At 32.3% G+C, this 20,136-nt stretch overlaps 2 protein-coding genes and 1 non-coding gene across 3 annotated transcripts; all 3 read right to left on the bottom strand.

Moving 5' to 3' along the window:
• Nucleotides 1-7,422: 7,422 nt before the first annotated feature.
• On the bottom strand, nt 7,423-7,506 carry TRNAL-CAA (transfer RNA leucine (anticodon CAA)). Its single transcript has one exon. It is a non-coding gene; the product is annotated as a tRNA-Leu (tRNA).
• A 1,172-nt stretch (nt 7,507-8,678) lies between these two features.
• Nucleotides 8,679-10,863, bottom strand: LOC139894165 (trihelix transcription factor ENAP2-like). Its single transcript, XM_071877366.1, has 2 exons — nt 10,623-10,863; nt 8,679-10,003 (listed from the first exon to the last, which is right to left on the bottom strand). Exon 2 carries the CDS (start codon nt 9,991-9,993, stop codon nt 8,836-8,838), a length of 1,158 nt encoding a protein of 385 aa, XP_071733467.1. The 5' UTR covers nt 9,994-10,003; nt 10,623-10,863; the 3' UTR covers nt 8,679-8,835.
• Nucleotides 10,864-11,160: 297 nt separating this feature from the next.
• On the bottom strand, nt 11,161-12,173 carry LOC139890445 (uncharacterized). Its single transcript, XM_071873323.1, has 2 exons — nt 11,799-12,173; nt 11,161-11,520 (listed from the first exon to the last, which is right to left on the bottom strand). Exons 1-2 carry the CDS (start codon nt 12,171-12,173, stop codon nt 11,161-11,163), a joined length of 735 nt encoding a protein of 244 aa, XP_071729424.1.
• Nucleotides 12,174-20,136: the final 7,963 nt, after the last annotated feature.

Raw genomic sequence — 20,136 nt, 5'->3', positions numbered from 1 at the left:
GTCTTGATCGAGTTACAGGTAGTGAATGTATGAAAGGTGGTGAACGTTTTGCTCGGTGCATTCACAGAATATCCTATTAGTTATAAAAATAGAAAAACTTATATAAGTTGTCCAATTAATAGACTTTTCTGATTTTGCCCACGTTTCGAATAGTCAAAAGATGCAGCAGAGGGGCGGGATTCGTTTGGTCTCAATATAATTGAGGACTGTTTGGCTCCAATAACCCGGTCCACGTACAAATCCAACTATTACTACGAACCAGAAAATTTTGATGTCTATCAATTTAACCACTTAAAATAAATTTTCGTAATTTTAAGAAATTTAGATAAGAAGTAGAATAAAAATCTTATCCTAAAACTAGAATAGCGAGAAATAAGAAAGAAAAAGATTGCGCGTCGAAAAAGGTCGAAAAATAAAAGGTCGAAAAATAGGCGTCGAAAAATAAAAATAAGAAAGTAGCGCGAAAAACGGCGTCGCAAAATTCTAAAGCACATAAATCTTAGTCTAAGGAATAAGCACTTAAGGGATTTTACGGCAAACCTAAAAATTCTAGAAATAAAAATAACTATGGCAAAACTAAACTTAATACTAAAAATTGTAACTAGAGTCTAAAAATCTAAAGGTAATAAAAAAAAAAAACTTTTTTTTTTAATTTTTTTTTTATATTTCGTTTTTTAAGGATTTTAAAATTTTTTTTAAAAAAATTTTTTTTTTTATATAAATTGTTTTTTAAAACTTTTTTTTTTTTTTAAAAAAATTTTTTAAAAAAACGATTTTTTTTTTACAATTTTTTTTTAAAAACGAATTTTTTTTTTCTTTAAAAAAAACGATTTTTTTTTTACACAAATTTTTTTTTTTTTTAAAAACGAAATTTTTTTTTCTTAAAAAAAACCATTTTTTTTTTTAAAAACGATTTTTTTTTACAAATTAATAATTTTTTTATAATTATAATTTTTTTTTCAAAACTTTTTTTTAATTCATTTACTATTCATGAATAGTAAATGAAAATAAATTAATTAATTTACTATTCACATGAAAGCGACATGATAGAAATTATTAATTATAAGTTACATAATATACCCCTGAAGTATTTAATAAATACGACTTTTTAAAACTTTACGTATCAAATTTGATTCTAAAATATTATTATATTATTATATTCTATTTCAATATTATTATATTATTATATTTTATTTCAATATTATTATAATTAAAAATATAGCGTTTTAGCGCTCCCGGCAGCGGCGCCAAAAACTTGGTGATGTAGCGTGAGGGTACGAAATAGTATTATTTTTAATACAAAATACTACAAAATATGACACAAGTTTTATTAATTTACGGATGGGATATACCTAATCCTTGCTACAACACTATAGGCAGTGTACCTAATCGTAGAGTAGTGTAGTTTTTAGTAAGTTCGGTTCGTTCCACAGGGAGCTGGTGATACTTACTATATTTTTAACTATATTTATACAAAATATATATAATTATATAAGTAGTAATATTATTATAAAAGGGGGGTTTTACCGTTTAATGACCGGTTTGTCGATTCTATATTTTAAGCGTAAAGATAAATGACGATAATTAAAGTGCGTAAAATAATGACAATAAATAAAATGACAGTAAATAAAATTGCGAGTAATAAAATGACAGTAAATAAAGATACGATGAGAAATATAATAAAAGAATTATGCTTATTTAAACTTCCGTAATCATGATGTTTGACGTGTTGATTTTAATTTATTACCATGGGTTAATTGTCCTTTGTCATGGTTTATTTGATACGTCTATCTGGTTTTTGTCCATAATAGTCCATCGGTCATAAATATAAAGTGCGAGTATCCTCGTCAAATTACCCTTATACCCGAAGTCAAATATTCCAACTGATTAAGGATTTAAACTGTGACGCAGCTATCACTTCTGTCAACAATTACACCAGTTATCACTGTATGTAATCCACCTCTGTTTTAATTAGTTTATGAATATTAATTCATCCACTTGATCAGAATGAATAATCAATTACCCAACCCAATTGATTAATTAAATGATTATAACAGATTCCATATGAACGTCACTAAATAGGACAACCATAATCATTATTAATTATTAGGTTAATTAATTTGAAGATAGGTTCGACAGACTCCAATGAGTTGTCACTCAATTAGACAATACCCCCCATCTATTAATAGTCAATAGTTCAATTTCCACAAGTGTCGGTCTTTTGCCCAAACCTTAATTATGGTCCAAAGTTCAATAACCCCTTCTTAATATTTTAGCCCAACATCACGATTACTTCGGCTCAAATAAGCATAATAATAACTTAGTTACGAGACATTAATTTAAAAAGGAAGAACATAACTTACAGTGATTATTAATCGTGTAGCGTTACACGGACAGAGTTTCGACTTTAAAACCCGTAAAATATTTCTTACAATAACCCAATTATTATTAAACTTAAATTAAACTTAATATTATAAATATAAATATATATATTCTTACAGAGGGAAAGAAAGAAAAATGAAGTGAAGGTGTTCTTTTTCATTACTACGTGAATTCCATTTTATAGGCAAATGTTGATTTGAAATTTTCACTTATGACCCCTTAACTATGCTCAATTAACAACTTTTTATTATTTATTATTATTCTTATTATGAATTATTTAAATATTATATTATATTCTTGTGCATAGTTGACTTGTACTTTCAGCTCCGTTGCGTCGAGCGTTGATAGTTGGCTCGGGTACCGGTTCCGGATTTTCGAACTTCCTTTCGTATAATTTAATATCTTGTACTTTGCATTTTGTAACTTGTACTCTTGTCATTTTTAGACGTTTCTCATCAATTAATTGAACCTTTTGAATTGTATCTTGTACATTTGAGCTTTTTGGACGTTTTGGTCTTTCAAATCTTCGTTTTTGTCTTTAAATCTTCATTTTCGAGCGATTTGCGTCTTTCGTCTTCGCACTTATTTATTTAACTATTACTACTAAAAATAAGGAAATTACATTTAAAAACTTTACATATTGGAACGATATTGCTACTAAATATATGTTCATTTGGAGCACTATCAACCACACTAGATCCGCTCGTGAACATTAGTATGCATGAAATAAATAATGATTAATTGCATAAGTAATCATAAATGTTAGATAACATAAATATAAATGTTAGTGAAGTTAATAAGAGTTAGATTACAGAAAATATAATTCAGGCGGTATAACCGACCATATATAACTTAAATAACATAAATATAAATGTTAGTGAAGTTAATAAAAGTTAGATTACAGAAATATAATTCAGGCGGTATAACCGACCATATATAACTTAAATAACATAAATATAAATGTTAGTGAAGTTAATAAAAGTTAGATTACAGAAATATAATTCAGGCGGTATAACCGACCATATATAACTTAAATAACATAAATATAAATGTTAGTGAAGTTAATAAAAGTTAGATTACAGAAATATAATTCAGGAGGTATAACCGACCATATATAACTTAAATAACATAAATATAAATGTTAGTGAAGTTAATAAAAGTTAGATTACAGAAATATAATTCTTACATAGATTAGTGACGTGTGCTTGCTTAGATAAACCTTGATTATACGGAGCACTTCGTGCTGATAATGTGTTATAATTCAGTAGGCTTATAACTACCTTTAGTGGCCTGGTTCTTGACTGTAGACTAATAAATATATAGTGAGAATATGAGAGAAGTATGTATTTTATATATTTGAAGTGTATATATTATGAACTCATAACACACATATTTATACTTAAAAAAAATACTATGCAATATCTATAATAATAATAAAATTAGTATCCAATTATTGATTTTTATAACATTATTATTATTATTATTATTATTATTATTATTATTATTATTATTATTATTATTATAACTTTTTGCTCCGTTGATTCATGTATTATACGTCATATTGCTAATAGCGTTCTTTAAAAAAAAAAAAAAAAATTTACTTTTAAATTTTTTATTTTTCAAAAATTTATAATCAATATCCCTTCGTCAAACTTTGATTAAATAAGCGTGTTGACTGAGGGTAATTTTTTCTTTACTCTTCTTGTTCATCTTCTTCATTATAATCTGGAGACTACTAGGCAACTCAAAAACCTAATTTCTTAACTTCATAACATAATTACAATCTTCATCTTCATATTTGTTCCTCATCATTTAAATTCATCTGTCAAATAGTGATTATGTCTTCTCGTATGTGCATCGTCATCCAAAATTCACAATTATCACAACATCTTTCTTACAAAAAACAGATCCAAGGGTTAACAAAAATTAGATTAACAAAAAAACCATCAGATAATTTATGTTTGGGCTAAAGCCACTCTCCAAAGCCCCTTTTCAACTAAAATTAGATAAACAAAAAACCATCCATTAAAGTAATATACATATACATGTTACATATACACTATTATTATTAGCAACTCAAATTATTATTATTATTATTATTATTATTATTATTATTATTATTATTATTATTATTACTACTACTACTACTACTACTACTACTACTACTATTACTATTTATATATTTTAATATAAATAAATAATATATACGGTAAATAATAAGATTTTTTTTATAATAATAGTAATAGTAATAATAATAATAATAATAACTAGGAAGATACCGGCAAGCGCGATGTGGCGGGGTCTTTCCGGTTGCATATTCATCTCTAACATAACATTATGTATTTACAAAATTAAAAATGCGTTGCTACGGGTATGGTTGAAAACACGTGGTTAGTACCTATTATGCGTAATAGACTCCACGCTTTTAGCGCCGGAAAAACCGTATAAAAAAGGGATGATAACCATCGATCTGATGTGGTTAGTTTGGGTTGTTTATTATACCTGTACGTAAATGTAAAACAAAATATCTCGAAATATTTAACGCTTTTTAAAAACGGTCGGTTTCACGCGTACCTATTTACGTTGTGTTCGTAAAATTATTTCGAGTGGAACGAAGATCTCTGATCAACTCGAAGCGAGCGGAAAGATGCGGCACTTTAAAATTTTGGGTGAAGTTTGTTTAAGTTTTTTAATTAAATAATAATTTTACGTTTTTTACCCTTGAAAAGTTGGCATATTTGACATTGTTTGGGATGGAGTTTTGTAAGTTTTGTGGGGTGTCGTTTGATAGTATTGGGGAGGCCCAAACTACCAAAGTTTAGACCTGACTACTAAAGTTTGGACTTGTTTTAGTATATAGATAAATAAATAAATATATATATTAGTAAATTAAAAATATTTATTATTATTATTATTATTATTATTATTATTATTATTATTATTATTATTATTATTATTATTATTATTATTATTATTTATATTTATTTTTTATTGAACGGCTATTGGTATCATCATTATTGGTATCATTATTGATATTATAATTTTTGTGCTTATTTATATGTTCGAGTTAGGTCAAGGTTTTATAGAAGCGGTCTTTCTCTACTTTCGGTAGGAATATTATTGTTTTACATCTTATAATCTTAGCATATCCCATCTTTGAGTTGTGTACAAGTATCTTGGCATTGTCCTGCCCATTATGCATAATTTCACATAGCAAAATTCGTCAAAAACCTTGGAATTTTTAACAACTCAAATTATCATATAGTTAAATCGGTAACAAATTATGAAAAACAAAATCGATGTTACTTTTTTGGCAAGAGAACAATAATATAAATTTTCGAAGATCAATAAGTACAAACTAACAAAGTCTAAGCTTAGTTAACACTCTTCAATATATGAGAAAACAAACAAGCTAACTGTTTCACACCAAGCGTTAGTAAATTGGGGTTGAAGAAATAATTGTATAGTTTTTAATTAAAGCTGCCTAATAAACCATGTGGTAGTTATAGGACTACTATTCTTACTATCTATCTATCTATCTATATAAAGAGAACAAAACAAAAAACATGATAAAAGTAGTCAAGATCAATCTAGACATAATAAGGATAGATTATTGGACACTTCAAATCTTTCATTTGTCATTTTGAATTTATTTATTTCATATCTATTTCACATTTGACTTTTATTTGTTCTTCACCAATGTGATTCTTTGTCACTTTTCTCCACGTAGTAACAGATTGTTGATCATAATTTTGAGGGATACTATCAAACTTTCAAATATTAAAGCATTGCAAATTTTTGTATAGTCATCCATATATAGAATTGCATTCTAATCTTGAGGGCCTTTAATAAAGGGAAGATATAGTGTAGAGCAATTGGCCCGATCGCCCCCAATGAGTAAAACCTTTTTAGTAATTTTATAAGGTTTAAGTTCGTCGTCATAAAATATTACAGAAATCTTTTTTTTTTTTTTTTTTTAAATAACATTTTGTTACAGTGTCGAAAAAATTCTTGAATCCGCCACCGCTTTTTTGTCATTGTATTCCACATATTGCAGTTCTCTCATATTACAAATTCGTTGTTCTTTATCAGTTTTGTTCTAATCAAATTGGTTACTTTGTATGTTCACCTTTTTTGTTATTCCATTTGGTCAAGTCTTTTGATCAATATATATCAAGACTCAGGATTATGCCAACACACGTCTTAGATTTTGTGTATCCTAAAAATCTTTCTTTTATCATATAGAAAGAAAGAAAAGGTCAAAGGTGTACAATTGAATAACTGAAAAATTTTGTTACAAGGACCTTATTAGTATGGGTGCCACCAACCACCCTGCAAACACAAGAATGGTCCAGGAAATAGTTAACCCATGTGCATTCAAGCAAGCAAACTGACCAGATTGTTAATTTTATGGTCTGTGACTAGGCAGTATACTCTCTGAATTGAATACCCACTGACATTGCATTGAATTCATACCCACTGACAAATCTACCCAATCACCATCTTTTTTCACAAATGTACTAGTGATTACTGCAAGGAAATAGGTTGAGTTGTACTGGTGTACAAGTGGTTAATGCTAGAACAGGGGACAGCTTTGGTTACTAGTGAAAAAAGGCATGCAATACCGTGATCAACTGGTCTGAGGCCCTTTACCTATGAAGACCAAGAAGTGACCACCCACATTTATTATACATCACCAGATACAAATGAGATGGATAAATGCTGTAAAGTTTCTTAAATATTTTGTAACAAAATTGATGTGTTTTTCATATGCAAATTCACTTGGTCAAAAAAGGAGTTTTAGTAGTCAAAAGTCAATATAATACTCCGTACTCCATAATAGTTCTAACATCTACTAATGTGTATCTCCAAATTGTAAACTAATGCAGCATATCATAAAGTACGTATGTAAGAAGTACAATTAGTCATGTTTTTAATAGTTTTATGGAGTATAAACTAAGGGTTTCACTCATTTTTTGTTATAAATGTTCGTTGGCAAATATATATTGTCATGTCTATATATAAAAAAAAAAAAGGTTGTGTCAGAAGTGGGATTTGAACCCACGCCCTCTCTCGAAGACCAGAACTTGAGTCTGGCGCCTTAGACCACTCGGCCATCCTGACTTTGTGTGATTGTTTACAGTAAATTAAATAATTAAATACTCATTACGGAATATAGATCAATAATATAAAAATTCACGTCATTCTCATTGGTTAAAACAAGAAATTATATATCGATAGGCCACCGAGTTTATCGTTTTGTATTTCTGGACCATCCAAATTTGAAAATGATTTTGTATATCATCTAACTTTATCTTTATTTATCGACCACTTATATTTAAAAATAATTTTGTATGTCATTCAAATTCGTGTGTTGTTTCATACTTACCAAATCTAGTAAATATCTTACTAGTAAAAACTTTTATTGATTCTCAACTAAGATATTATTAGAATAAACACAAAGTTATAATCACAATGATAATGGTTACAAATATCGCTTCCATCTTTTTTAACTAGTTCTATTGTTTAGAGTAAAGTAATGTCATCTCTAGTAGGTTTCTTTCGAGATTCAGTTTGATCACATTCATTGAAGACCTTAAACATCTTCAACTTGTTAAAACATCAATAATCCAATTCATCTACTTTTGTTAGAGTCGAAATAGGAATTCTATTCAGAGACAGTTTTACCATCAACTGATATAATGCCTAGATCATTGCAACCTCAACCATGGCTGCTGACTTTCAACTTCATACCTGAGTTTAGCAGCTGAATTATACAATTAGTACGAACTCAGATTACAAGAATCGAAGATCATGTGAATTCAGATTACAAGTAACGGCTATCAATAAACAACATTAACTCAAACAACCGATAACCAGTTTCTTTTTAAACTTAAAAAAAAAAAAAAAAAAAAAAAAAAAAAAAACTTTCATACTTGATTTTTAAATCTACCAGGCACTCAAAACAACTACTAATACTTGATTTCAAACGACTGGATTATATCCAAACACTTTCACCTAGATATCCACATTTAGTATATTTAGATTATTATCTACTCACATTTCTCCAATATTATAACATCAGCACGTTTGAAACCCGTATTGAAACTTAAGTTATCAAATGAAATTTACCAAATTAATTGAGCTAAAATGGATGTCTTCTGGAAAGCAATCTTTTCTAAGCAATCATAATTCTTAACATCGCTTCAAGGGCGAATTTTTACGTCGTGATCTTTCCAACTTTTACCAAACCAATGATAAACACCAACTACATTTCATGATAGCAAATAGCTTAAACTACATCTATTTATTGCCTTCAAAATCAAGAAACCAAAGGATGTTACAAGTTACAAGGTTACAAGTTACAAGGCATGACCCATATATTATACAACATTAACAAGTCAATATCAATCAAGTTTTTAAATAATAAATAAGTCAAAAAGGGATATAGCTTTACCCACTGATATTCTCTGCAGAATCAATATCTTCATAATTCCCTTGTCTGATTTTTAAAATCTCATCTTTTGCTCTTTCAAGAATCTGTTTTTTCTGTAATTCCAAATCTTTATGAAAATCCATCCTCATTTTCTCTAATTCCATCATCTGCTTTCTCTTACGAGTTTCAATCTTCTCGTATATATCACTAAACTTGTTTAAAGAGTCTGCAAGCAATCTAAACGAACCACCGATCACTCCATCTTCAACCCTTTTGTTTTTCGACCTTGTTAGTGGCACCAAATCAAAATCATCATCCGTATCAGTCTCACCAACGCTATCCCTCGTTTTATCCAATCCATTTGCGCTATCTAGATACACATTCGGCTTCATTGAATCAAACTCCCCCGAATCAACTCCACTTAAAGGTCCCGCAGATTTCAGCGCTCGCATTGGCGCCGGTGTTGATGAAATTAACATATCCATTTTCTTGAAATACACCCATTTTGTATTCGTACTTTTAGTACCACCTTCTAACAAAGCTTTCTCCTTTTTATACTTCTTTTTCAACGTATCCAAACGGTTTCTACATTGAGTGTCGGTTCTTTCCATTTTTGATACCTTTGAAACACTTTCCGCAACTTCTTGCCATTCTTCTAATCGAAGACTCTTTCTTCCACGTTGAACAAACCTCGAACCCCACGCATCAAGAAGAGCAAACGTCTCATGCTCACTCCAATCCGTAAGCGTGTTTCTACCACCAAACGACGTACGTTTACTGACACTTGGTACAACCGATAATGGTAGCGGAGGTGGTACTCGAGGCACCAATTCGAAACTAGATAATAAGCTATCTAATTTCCTCTTTTTTGGATGCCGATGTAAATTAAAATTCTCGCTTCCTGTACGATTTTCACCATCATCATCGTTGTCGGTATCATCATCATCGGCGTCTTTTTCATTCTCAACATCATTATTGTTTGGCTCGATAATACCACTCATTCCATTATCAAATCCCTGTTGTTGTTCATCTTCTTCTACTTCATCATCATCATTAATATAACTATCAGCAATCTGCTGAGACTGAGAATGATGATTAACGACATTACGAACAGAAACTTGCGGTCTCATGCCGTAATTCGATATATACCTTGAACCATCATCAGTTTCATCCATCACACAAAACCTGATAAGCGATCACAATTCAAACTATTATCACAACTAAGTCCTAAACGTTTAAAATTGTCAACCTAATAACAAGAACCATACTTAACATCATCAACACCAAAACCTAATAGTTTACTAGTACAACTGTCAATGGCACAAAAACGTACTCAACGTTATCGAATTCCTCATTTCGAAATACTCAAATGTTCTTCATCGATATATGAGTTACAACCAACAGAAAGTTTTTTTTAATATTAGACATTAACAGGCACAGGCACAGGCACAGCAGGAGTTATTATTTCATAAATCATGATGTATTTAAAGATAACAAGATCATTTTTATGAGCAAATTTTTTTTTTTTTTGCCCTGATGCTTCAAAAGATTAAAAAAGAAAAAAATCAATTTTTTATTGTAATAACAAAACACAGTTACCTTAAATTTATTACTAAAAACATAATTGAGAGCCAAAACTAAGCAATATGTTATCTCAATTACCCTTTTTACAACTCGAAACAATAAACCAAATTCAAACTATAGTAACAGATATTAATCTATAATCTATATAACAACTAAGCAATAAATATCAATAGGTACAAATTTGAAAAACTAATATACTACATAGGTATGCGTATATTACCTTTTAAATCTCGAATTAACGTCGATTAATTAAAGATCACCGAAACACAAATTGATATCAGAGAAATCCAGAATCTGTAGGTATGTGTATAATAAATAAAATTATTTGTGGTGAAAAGTTAGGGTTTGGGTGATGTGCGAAAGTGGAGAGAGTGAATCGAGAGCATACATTACCTGAAAACACCGTAATTATGGAAGGTGCTACTCTACGCCGGGGTGGGAATATTTTTATTTGTCAGGTAACCGGATGGATTATCCGGATTGGATTGGATTGGATTGGATTGGGCAAAAATGTTTTGTTTTCCTTTAAAAGAAAATATATAAAAATATACTAATACTAACGTGCTCTACTTTTGACTTTTTAAATTGTTTTTTTTAACCTTTTTCTTTTTTAAGTAAAGGATATTCACTCGATAAATTTTATTAATAACCACAAAATGTACAATGAAGAACAAGAACGGCCAAGGGACACACCCCAAGGCTAACAACCAACACCAACGACCAGCCACCCGACTAGACTAACAAGGAAACAAAACGTCTTACGGAACTTTCCAATCCGCTTTCATAATTTGAACGTGTCTGGAATGTCTCCACTTGATGGTCATGATCTTCATCAGAAGCGTCGAATAAATCAAATCTTTCACCTTGGCACACGACATGCTTGATTTATTGAACAACCTCCTCTTACGCTCCTGCCAGATAAAATAAACAGACACACCAAATAGCAGTTTTGCAGCAATATCATCGCAAGATTTTCTATGGGCTACCGGATGTAACTTAGACACCACATCCTTCCAGGTACTACCATCAATCGCAAGTTTAGAAAGGCTAGCACTATAACTCCATATTTGCGTTGAGAATGAGCAGTTGAAAAACAAATGTTCATGCGAGTCAATTACCTGCGAACATAAGGAACACACCATTGAGGTACTCGAATTATATCTAGTCTCCCATAGTTGAAGTTTATCTTGAGTCTTCAGATTTTCGCTCATTAAGAGCCACATCATGAATGAGTGACGAGGGACACAACTACCGAACCAAATAATATGGTACCATTCGACTGGGTTTTGACGCACCCGAATGGAATCTCAAAAAGCCCCAACAGAGAAATCCTGCAAATCACCATTGAAATTCCTCCATTTAATGGTATCCGATTTATTACTAAACAAAAGCATACCCAGTGTTGTAGTTGAGGATACTTATTATGCCATTCATTATACCATAGCCAACTATCGTCACTACAAATATCATACAACATAGTTTGCCCACAGAAACCAACGAGCTTAATGTCCCTATAGGAAATAAAATTAGCTAGAGGGCCATTATCGCTCCATATATCGTGCCATGTAAACGTATTGTTTCCATCCTCAATCCGACTAATGAATATATCACGAATAAGGTATCTAATTGATAGAAGTTTACGGCAACCCACACTTGCGCTTGCGACAGTTGGAGCATCCCAAAAACTTTTCCATTTAAGACGGTATTCATGAATCCATTTAACCCATAGATATTGTTTATTAGAAAGGATCCGCCAAATATGGGTAACCATTAAAGCAACATTCCAATCCTTCAAGCGTTAAATCCTCAGACCACCTTCGCCTTTTGGAAATAAACAGTAGACCATTTGACTTTTGTTTTTCCTTTTTGTAGATCAACTTGACACCACAAAGCCTCTCATTAAAGCTTCGATCTCCTTTATAGTAGCATCCGGGAGAATAAATACTGATTACCAATATAATTGCATCGGCGTAATAACCGTGATGACTAAATGCACACGCCCTGCAAACCAAAGGAACTTATTCTTTCAATCCTGAATTTTGTTCTTTACTCGATCAACTAGAACCTTGCAATCCCTGTGTAACAGACTAGACGAGACCAGAGGAACTCTGAAGTATCTTACATGAAGTTGTCCTTCTTTAAACGGTAAAATACTCCTAATACTATCCTTCAAGTGTTGCGAGGCATTTGAGAAGAACACGATACTTCTGGCCATACTAGGAGCGAGGTCAGAGCATTGTTTGAACTCACTTAGAGCATCCGCGATAACACGATGTTCCTAACATAAGAACTTGAGAAATTCGGCTAACTGTTCGGTTAATGTAGTGACCCGAACTTTTCCATGTTTATATATATTAATTGAGATTGATGTTTACATGATTAAATGTTTCCAACATGTTAAGCAATCAAACTTGTTAAGACTTGATTAATTGAAATAGGTTTCATATAGACAATTGACCACCCAAGTTGACCGGTGATTCACGAACGTTAAAACTTGTAAAAAACTATATGATGACATATATATGGTTATATATATAGTTAACATGATATTATGATAAGTAAACATATCATTAATTATATTAACAATGAACTACATATGTAAAAACAAGACTACTAACTTAATGATTTTGAAACGAGACATATATGTAACGTTTATCGTTGTAACGACATTTAATGTATATATATCATATTAAGAGATATTCGTACATCATAATATCATGATAATATAATAATTTAAAATCTCTTTTGTTATTATAAACATTGGGTTAACAACATTTAACAAGATCGTTAACCTAAAGGTTTCAAAACAACACTTACATGTAACGACTAACGATGACTTAACGACTCAGTTAAAATGTATATACATGTAGTGTTTTAATATGTATTTATACACTTTTGAAAGACTTCAATACACTTATCAAAATACTTCTACTTAACAAAAATGCTTACAATTACATTCTCGTTCAGTTTCATCAACAATTCTACTCGTATGCACCCGTATTCGTACTCGTACAATACACAGCTTTTAGATGTATGTACTATTGGTATATACACTCCAATGATCAGCTCTTAGCAGCCCATGTGAGTCACCTAACACATGTGGGAACCATCATTTGGCAACTAGCATGAAATATCTCATAAGATTACAAAAATATGAGTAATCATTCATGACTTATTTACATGAAAACAAAATTACATATCCTTTATATCTAATCCATACACCAACGACCAAAAACACCTACAAACACTTTCATTCTTCAATTTTCTTCATCTAATTGAACTCTCTCAAGTTCTATCTTCAAGTTCTAAGTGTTCTTCATAAATTCCAAAAGTTCTAGTTTCATAAAATCAAGAATACTTTCAAGTTTGCTAGCTCACTTCCAATCTTGTAAGGTGATCATCCAACCTCAAGAAATCTTTGTTTCTTACAGTAGGTTATCATTCTAATACAAGGTAATAATCATATTCAAACTTTGGTTCAATTTCTATAACTATAACAATCTTATTTCAAGTGATGATCTTACTTGAACTTGTTTTCGTGTCATGATTTTGCTTCAAGAACTTTGAGCCATCCAAGGATCCATTGAAGCTAGATCCATTTTTCTCTTTTCCAGTAGGTTCATCCAAGGAACTTAAGGTAGTAATGATGTTCATAACATCATTCGATTCATACATATAAAGCTATCTTATTCGAAGGTTTAAACTTGTAATCACTAGAACATAGTTTAGTTAATTCTAAACTTGTTCGCAAACAAAAGTTAATCCTTCTAACTTGACTTTTAAAATCAACTAAACACATGTTCTATATCTATATGATATGCTAACTTAATGATTTAAAACCTGGAAACACGAAAAACACCGTAAAACCGGATTTACGCCGTCGTAGTAACACCGCGGGCTGTTTTGGGTTAGTTAATTAAAAACTATGATAAACTTTGATTTAAAAGTTGTTATTCTGAGAAAATGATTTTTATTATGAACATGAAACTATATCCAAAAATTATGGTTAAACTCAAAGTGGAAGTATGTTTTCTAAAATGGTCATCTAGACGTCGTTCTTTCGACTGAAATGACTACCTTTACAAAAACGACTTGTAACTTATTTTTCCGACTAGAAACCTATACTTTTTTTGTTTAGATTCATAAAATAGAGTTCAATATGAAACCATAGCAATTTGATTCACTCAAAACGGATTTAAAATGAAGAAGTTATGGGTAAAACAAGATTGGATAATTTTTCTCATTTTAGCTACGTGAAAATTGGTAACAAATCTATTCCAACCATAACTTAATCAACTTGTATTATATATTATGTAATCTTGAGATACCATAGACACGTATACAATGTTTCGACCTATCATGTCGACACATCTATATATATTTCGGAACAACCATAGACACTCTATATGTGAATGTTGGAGTTAGCTATACAGGGTTGAGGTTGATTCCAAAATATATATAGTTTGAGTTGTGATCAATACTGAGATACGTATACACTGGGTCGTGGATTGATTCAAGATAATATTTATCGATTTATTTCTGTACATCTAACTGTGGACAACTAGTTGTAGGTTACTAACGAGGACAGCTGACTTAATAAACTTAAAACATCAAAATATATTAAAAGTGTTGTAAATATATTTTGAACATACTTTGATATATATGTATATATTGTTATAGGTTCGTGAATCAACCAGTGGCCAAGTCTTACTTCCCGACGAAGTAAAAATCTGTGAAAGTGAGTTATAGTCCCACTTTTAAAATCTAATATTTTTGGGATGAGAATACATGCAGGTTTTATAAATGATTTACAAAATAGACACAAGTACGTGAAACTACATTCTATGGTTGAATTATCGAAATCGAATATGCCCCTTTTTATTAAGTCTGGTAATCTAAGAATTAGGGAACAGACACCCTAATTGACGCGAATCCTAAAGATAGATCTATTGGGCCTAACAAACCCCATCCAAAGTACCGGATGCTTTAGTACTTCGAAATTTATATCATATTCGAAGGGTGTCCCGGAATGATGGGGATATTCTTATATATGCATCTTGTTATTGTCGGTTACCAGGTGTTCACCATATGAATGATTTTTATCTCTATGTATGGGATGTGTATTGAAATATGAAATCTTGTGGTCTATTGTTACGATTTGATATATATAGGTTAAACCTATAACTCACCAACATTTTTGTTGACGTTTTAAGCATGTTTATTCTCAGGTGATTATTAAGAGCTTCTGCTGTCGCATACTTAAATAAGGACAAGATTTGGAGTCCATGCTTGTATGATATTGTGTAAAAACTGCATTCAAGAAACTTATTTTGTTGTAACATATTTGTATTGTAAACCATTATGTAATGGTCGTGTGTAAACAGGATATTTTAGATTATCATTATTTGATAATCTACGTAAAGCTTTTTAAACCTTTATTGATGAAATAAAGGTTATGGTTTGTTTAAAAATGAATGCAGTCTTTGAAAAACGTCTCATATAGAGGTCAAAACCTCGCAACGAAATCAATTAATATGGAACGTTTTTAATCAATAAGAACGGGACATTTCAGTTGGTATCCGAGCGTTGGTCTTAGAGAACCAGAAAATTTGCATTAGTGTGTCTTATCGAGTTTGTTAGGATGCATTAGTGAGTCTGGACTTCGACCGTGTTTTCTTTAAAAATGATTGCTTAACATTTTTGTTGGAAACTATATATTTTTAACATATGAATATTATGTGATATATTAATCTCTTAACGTGTTTGATATTATGTGATAGATGTCTACCTCTAGAACAAGTCCCATTGACTCACCTAATAATAATGAAGAGTCAAATGTAAATTGGAATGATTTGTGGACTGATTCACAAGTTCCCGAAGAGGAACCGGAAGAAGAGTCGGAACCGGAAGAAGAATCGGAACCGGAAGAAGAATCGGAACCGGATGAAGAAATAGAACCGGTGGGGGAAATAATAAAACGGTTAAGTAAAAGAAAATCCTCAACCAACCGACCAAAGTTAATTATGGTCAATGGTGTTTCCGCCAAGGAAGCAAAATATTGGGAGGATTACCAATTCTCCGATGAATCGGATTCCGACGAGAATTCTGATGATGTTATAGAAATTACCCCAACTGAATTTAAAAAGGCAAAAGAAAATAATAAGGGAAAGGGCATAAAAATAGAGAAATCTAATTCCAACCCCGATGAACTTTATATGTATCGTCAACCCCCGAAGTCCTTAAGTTGTAACAATGACCCGGGAACCTCTAAACCACCAGGTGTTTCTAAACCAATGTGGACAACGACGGCTCGTATTAGGGGAACATCATATATCCCTAGAAACTTGGCAAAACGAACCAAAACCGAAGAAGAAGAAACGAGCGAGTCGGAATAAGATAGTTGTATTCGTGTGGTGTAATATATGGAATATAGTGTTCTTATGCTTTATGATATATGTAAAAATTGCTTGTATTAATAAGTATTTTTTTTATGAATCTAACTCTTGTCTATTTTACAGTTTAAAAACACAAAATGGATAGACAACCCAATATTTTAAGAGACCTACCCGGAGACATGATTGATGAAATCTTGTCTAGAGTCGGCCAGAATTCTTCGACACAACTATTTAAGGCGAGATCAGTTTGTAAGACATTCGAAGAACGTTCCAAGAATGTCTTGGTTTATAAGAGACTTTCGTTTGAAAGATGGGGGATATCACATTGGGAAACCCATAAGTTACGATGTGTTTACTTTGACGCATATATTGCGGGGAACCCAAATGCTATTTTACGCAACGGGTTAAGAAATTATTTTGACTCAATATATCCGAATATTGGACTTCGTGATTTAGAAAAAGCGGCTAACATGCAACATAAAGAAGCATGTTATGCTTACACATTAGTAATGTTCGCTTCTCACCAAAGTGAGAACAAGAACATCGGGCTACAACTATTAAACAAAACGTTTCCACAAGTGACGGAGTCGGTAATTGGGGTAAGAAATGAGGTTTTTAGATTATTACGGGACTGTTGGACATTACGTAACCCTCGTCCCTTTGATGACGTTACAACACGCTGTCTTATCAACGGCCATAACGGTTATGTTGCACAAGACCAAGGATGGGAAGTAGTCCTAGTAAAACCAGAATGCATGACTTGTTTCTGGACGTATGAATTACGTGTCTTTATTGCCTTTGCTGAACGACTTGTGTACTAGCTAGAATTGTCTTCACAACTATCTTGTATCAAAGTTATTGTGTGCTATATTTCATGCTTTATGTAAAATAAGCGGTATTGTAAGTTTGTAAAATATTGTATAAAAGTTTGAACGCGAAATATTATTATAATCAGTTTTTCATATAGAATTGTAGTAGTTGAATTGTATATTAGCTACTAAGTATGAACTTAACGGGTAGGTACTACCCGAATTTAAACTTATAAAACGCTAATATGAAGAAAAAGCTTTTATAAATGAGTTCATATTATGCTACGAAATACTATTAACTACTCTTAATATTCTGTATGATTAACTTGTTCCATTTAACTATTTTGAAGGAAATGGCACCGACTACTCGACACACCGTGAATATGAATGAAGAGGAATTCCGTACTTTTCTAGCTTCAAACATAGCCGCAGTACAGGCTGCGCTACATACCAACAATAACCTTGGATCTAGCAGTACAGGAAATCGTGTAGGATGCACCTACAAAGAATTCACTGCCTGTAAACCTTTGGAATTTGATGGAACCGAAGGACCGATCGGATTGAAACGGTGGACCGAGAAGGTTGAATCGGTGTTTGCCATAAGTAAGTGTACTGAAGAGGACAAAGTGAAGTACGCTACGCATACCTTCACAGGTTCTGCGTTAACATGGTGGAATACCTATCTAGAGCAAGTGGGACAAGATGATGCGTACGCACTACCGTGGTCAGCATTCAAGCACTTGATGAACGAGAAGTACCGTCCCAGAACCGAGGTCAATAAGCTCAAGACAGAACTTAGAGGGTTACGAACCCAAGGATTTGATATTACCACGTACGAAAGACGATTCACAGAATTGTGCCTATTGTGTCCGGGAGCATTCGAAGATGAGGAAGAGAAGATCGACGCGTTTGTGAAAGGATTACCGGAAAGAATCCAAGAAGATATAAGTTCACACGAGCCCGCCTCCATACAACAGGCATGTAGAATGGCTCACAAACTAGTGAACCAGATTGAAGAAAGAATTAAAGAACAGACTGCTGAAGAGGCCAATGTGAAGCAAGTCAAAAGAAAGTGGGAGGAAAACGGTGATAAGAATCACCAATACAACAACAACAGCAATTACAACAATAATCGCAACAATTATCCCAACAATCGCAACATCAATCGCAACTACAACAAACGGCCCAACAACAACAACAACAACAACAACAACAACAGCAACTACAACAATCATCCCAACAACAATAATAACCGCAACAACAACAACAACAATCAGAAGCAACTATGCCAAAGGTGTGAAAAGAATCACTCGGGGTTCTGCACCAAATTTTGCAACAAGTGTAAAAGAAATGGTCATAGCGCGGCGAAGTGTGAGGTATACGGACCAGGGGTTAATAGAACGAAAGGAACAAATGGTGTCGGAACGAGTAATGGCGGAGCAAGTAGTGTCGGAGCTAGTTATGCCAATGTAGTTTGTTATAAATGTGGAAAACCAGGCCACATTATTAGAAATTGCCCGAACCAGGAGAACACGAATGGACAAGGCCGTGGAAGAGTTTTCAATATTAATGCGGTAGAGGCACAGGAAGACCCGGAGCTTGTTACGGGTACGTTTCTTATTGACAATAAATCTGCTTACGTTTTATTTGATTCGGGTGCGGATAGAAGCTATATGAGTAGAGATTTTTGTGCTAAATTAAGTTGTCCATTGACACCTTTGGATAGTAAATTTTTACTCGAATTAGCAAATGGTAAATTAATTTCAGCAGATAATATATGTCGGAATCGAGAAATTAAACTGGTTAGCGAAACATTTAAGATTGATTTGATACCAGTAGAGTTAGGGAGTTTTGATGTGATAATCGGTATGGACTGGTTGAAAGAAGTGAAAGCGGAGATCGTTTGTTACAAAAATGCAATTCGCATTATACGAGAAAAAGGAAAACCCTTAATGGTGTACGGAGAAAAGGACAACACGAAGCTACATCTTATTAGTAATTTGAAGGCACAAAAACTAATAAGAAAAGGTTGCTATGCTGTTCTAGCACACGTCGAGAAAGTACAAACTGAAGAAAAGAGCATCAATGATGTTCCCATTGCAAAAGAATTTCCCGATGTATTTCCTAAAGAATTACCGGGATTACCCCCACATCGATCCGTTGAATTTCAAATAGATCTTGTACCAGGAGCTGCACCAATAGCTCGTGCTCCTTACAGACTCGCACCCAGCGAGATGAAAGAACTGCAAAGCCAATTACAAGAACTTTTAGAGCGTGGTTTCATTCGACCAAGCACATCACCGTGGGGAGCTCCTGTTTTGTTTGTCAAGAAGAAAGATGGTACATTCAGGTTGTGTATCGACTACCGAGAGTTGAACAAACTTACCATCAAGAACCGCTACCCACTACCGAGAATCGACGACTTATTTGATCAACTACAAGGCTCGTCTGTTTATTCAAAGATTGACTTACGTTCCGGGTATCATCAAATGCGGGTGAAAGAAGATGATATTCCAAAGACTGCTTTTAG

This window comes from Rutidosis leptorrhynchoides, chromosome 2, assembly GCF_046630445.1.
Source record: "Rutidosis leptorrhynchoides isolate AG116_Rl617_1_P2 chromosome 2, CSIRO_AGI_Rlap_v1, whole genome shotgun sequence".
Taxonomy (NCBI): domain Eukaryota; kingdom Viridiplantae; phylum Streptophyta; class Magnoliopsida; order Asterales; family Asteraceae; genus Rutidosis; species Rutidosis leptorrhynchoides.
Note: the sequence above shows the minus strand (reverse complement) of the source record. Positions and strands in the feature narration are given on the sequence as shown.

Bases quoted from the DNA above. Each gene is read 5' to 3' on its own strand.
- LOC139894165 (XM_071877366.1), bottom strand. From the start codon at position 9,993: ATGGATGAAACTGATGATGGTTCAAGGTATATATCGAATTACGGCATG.
- LOC139890445 (XM_071873323.1), bottom strand. From the start codon at position 12,173: ATGGTTACCCATATTTGGCGGATCCTTTCTAATAAACAATATCTATGG. The intron at 11,521-11,798 runs GTATGCTTTTGT...TTATGTTCGCAG, and splicing joins ATCCTCAACTACAACACTGG to GTAATTGACTCGCATGAACA.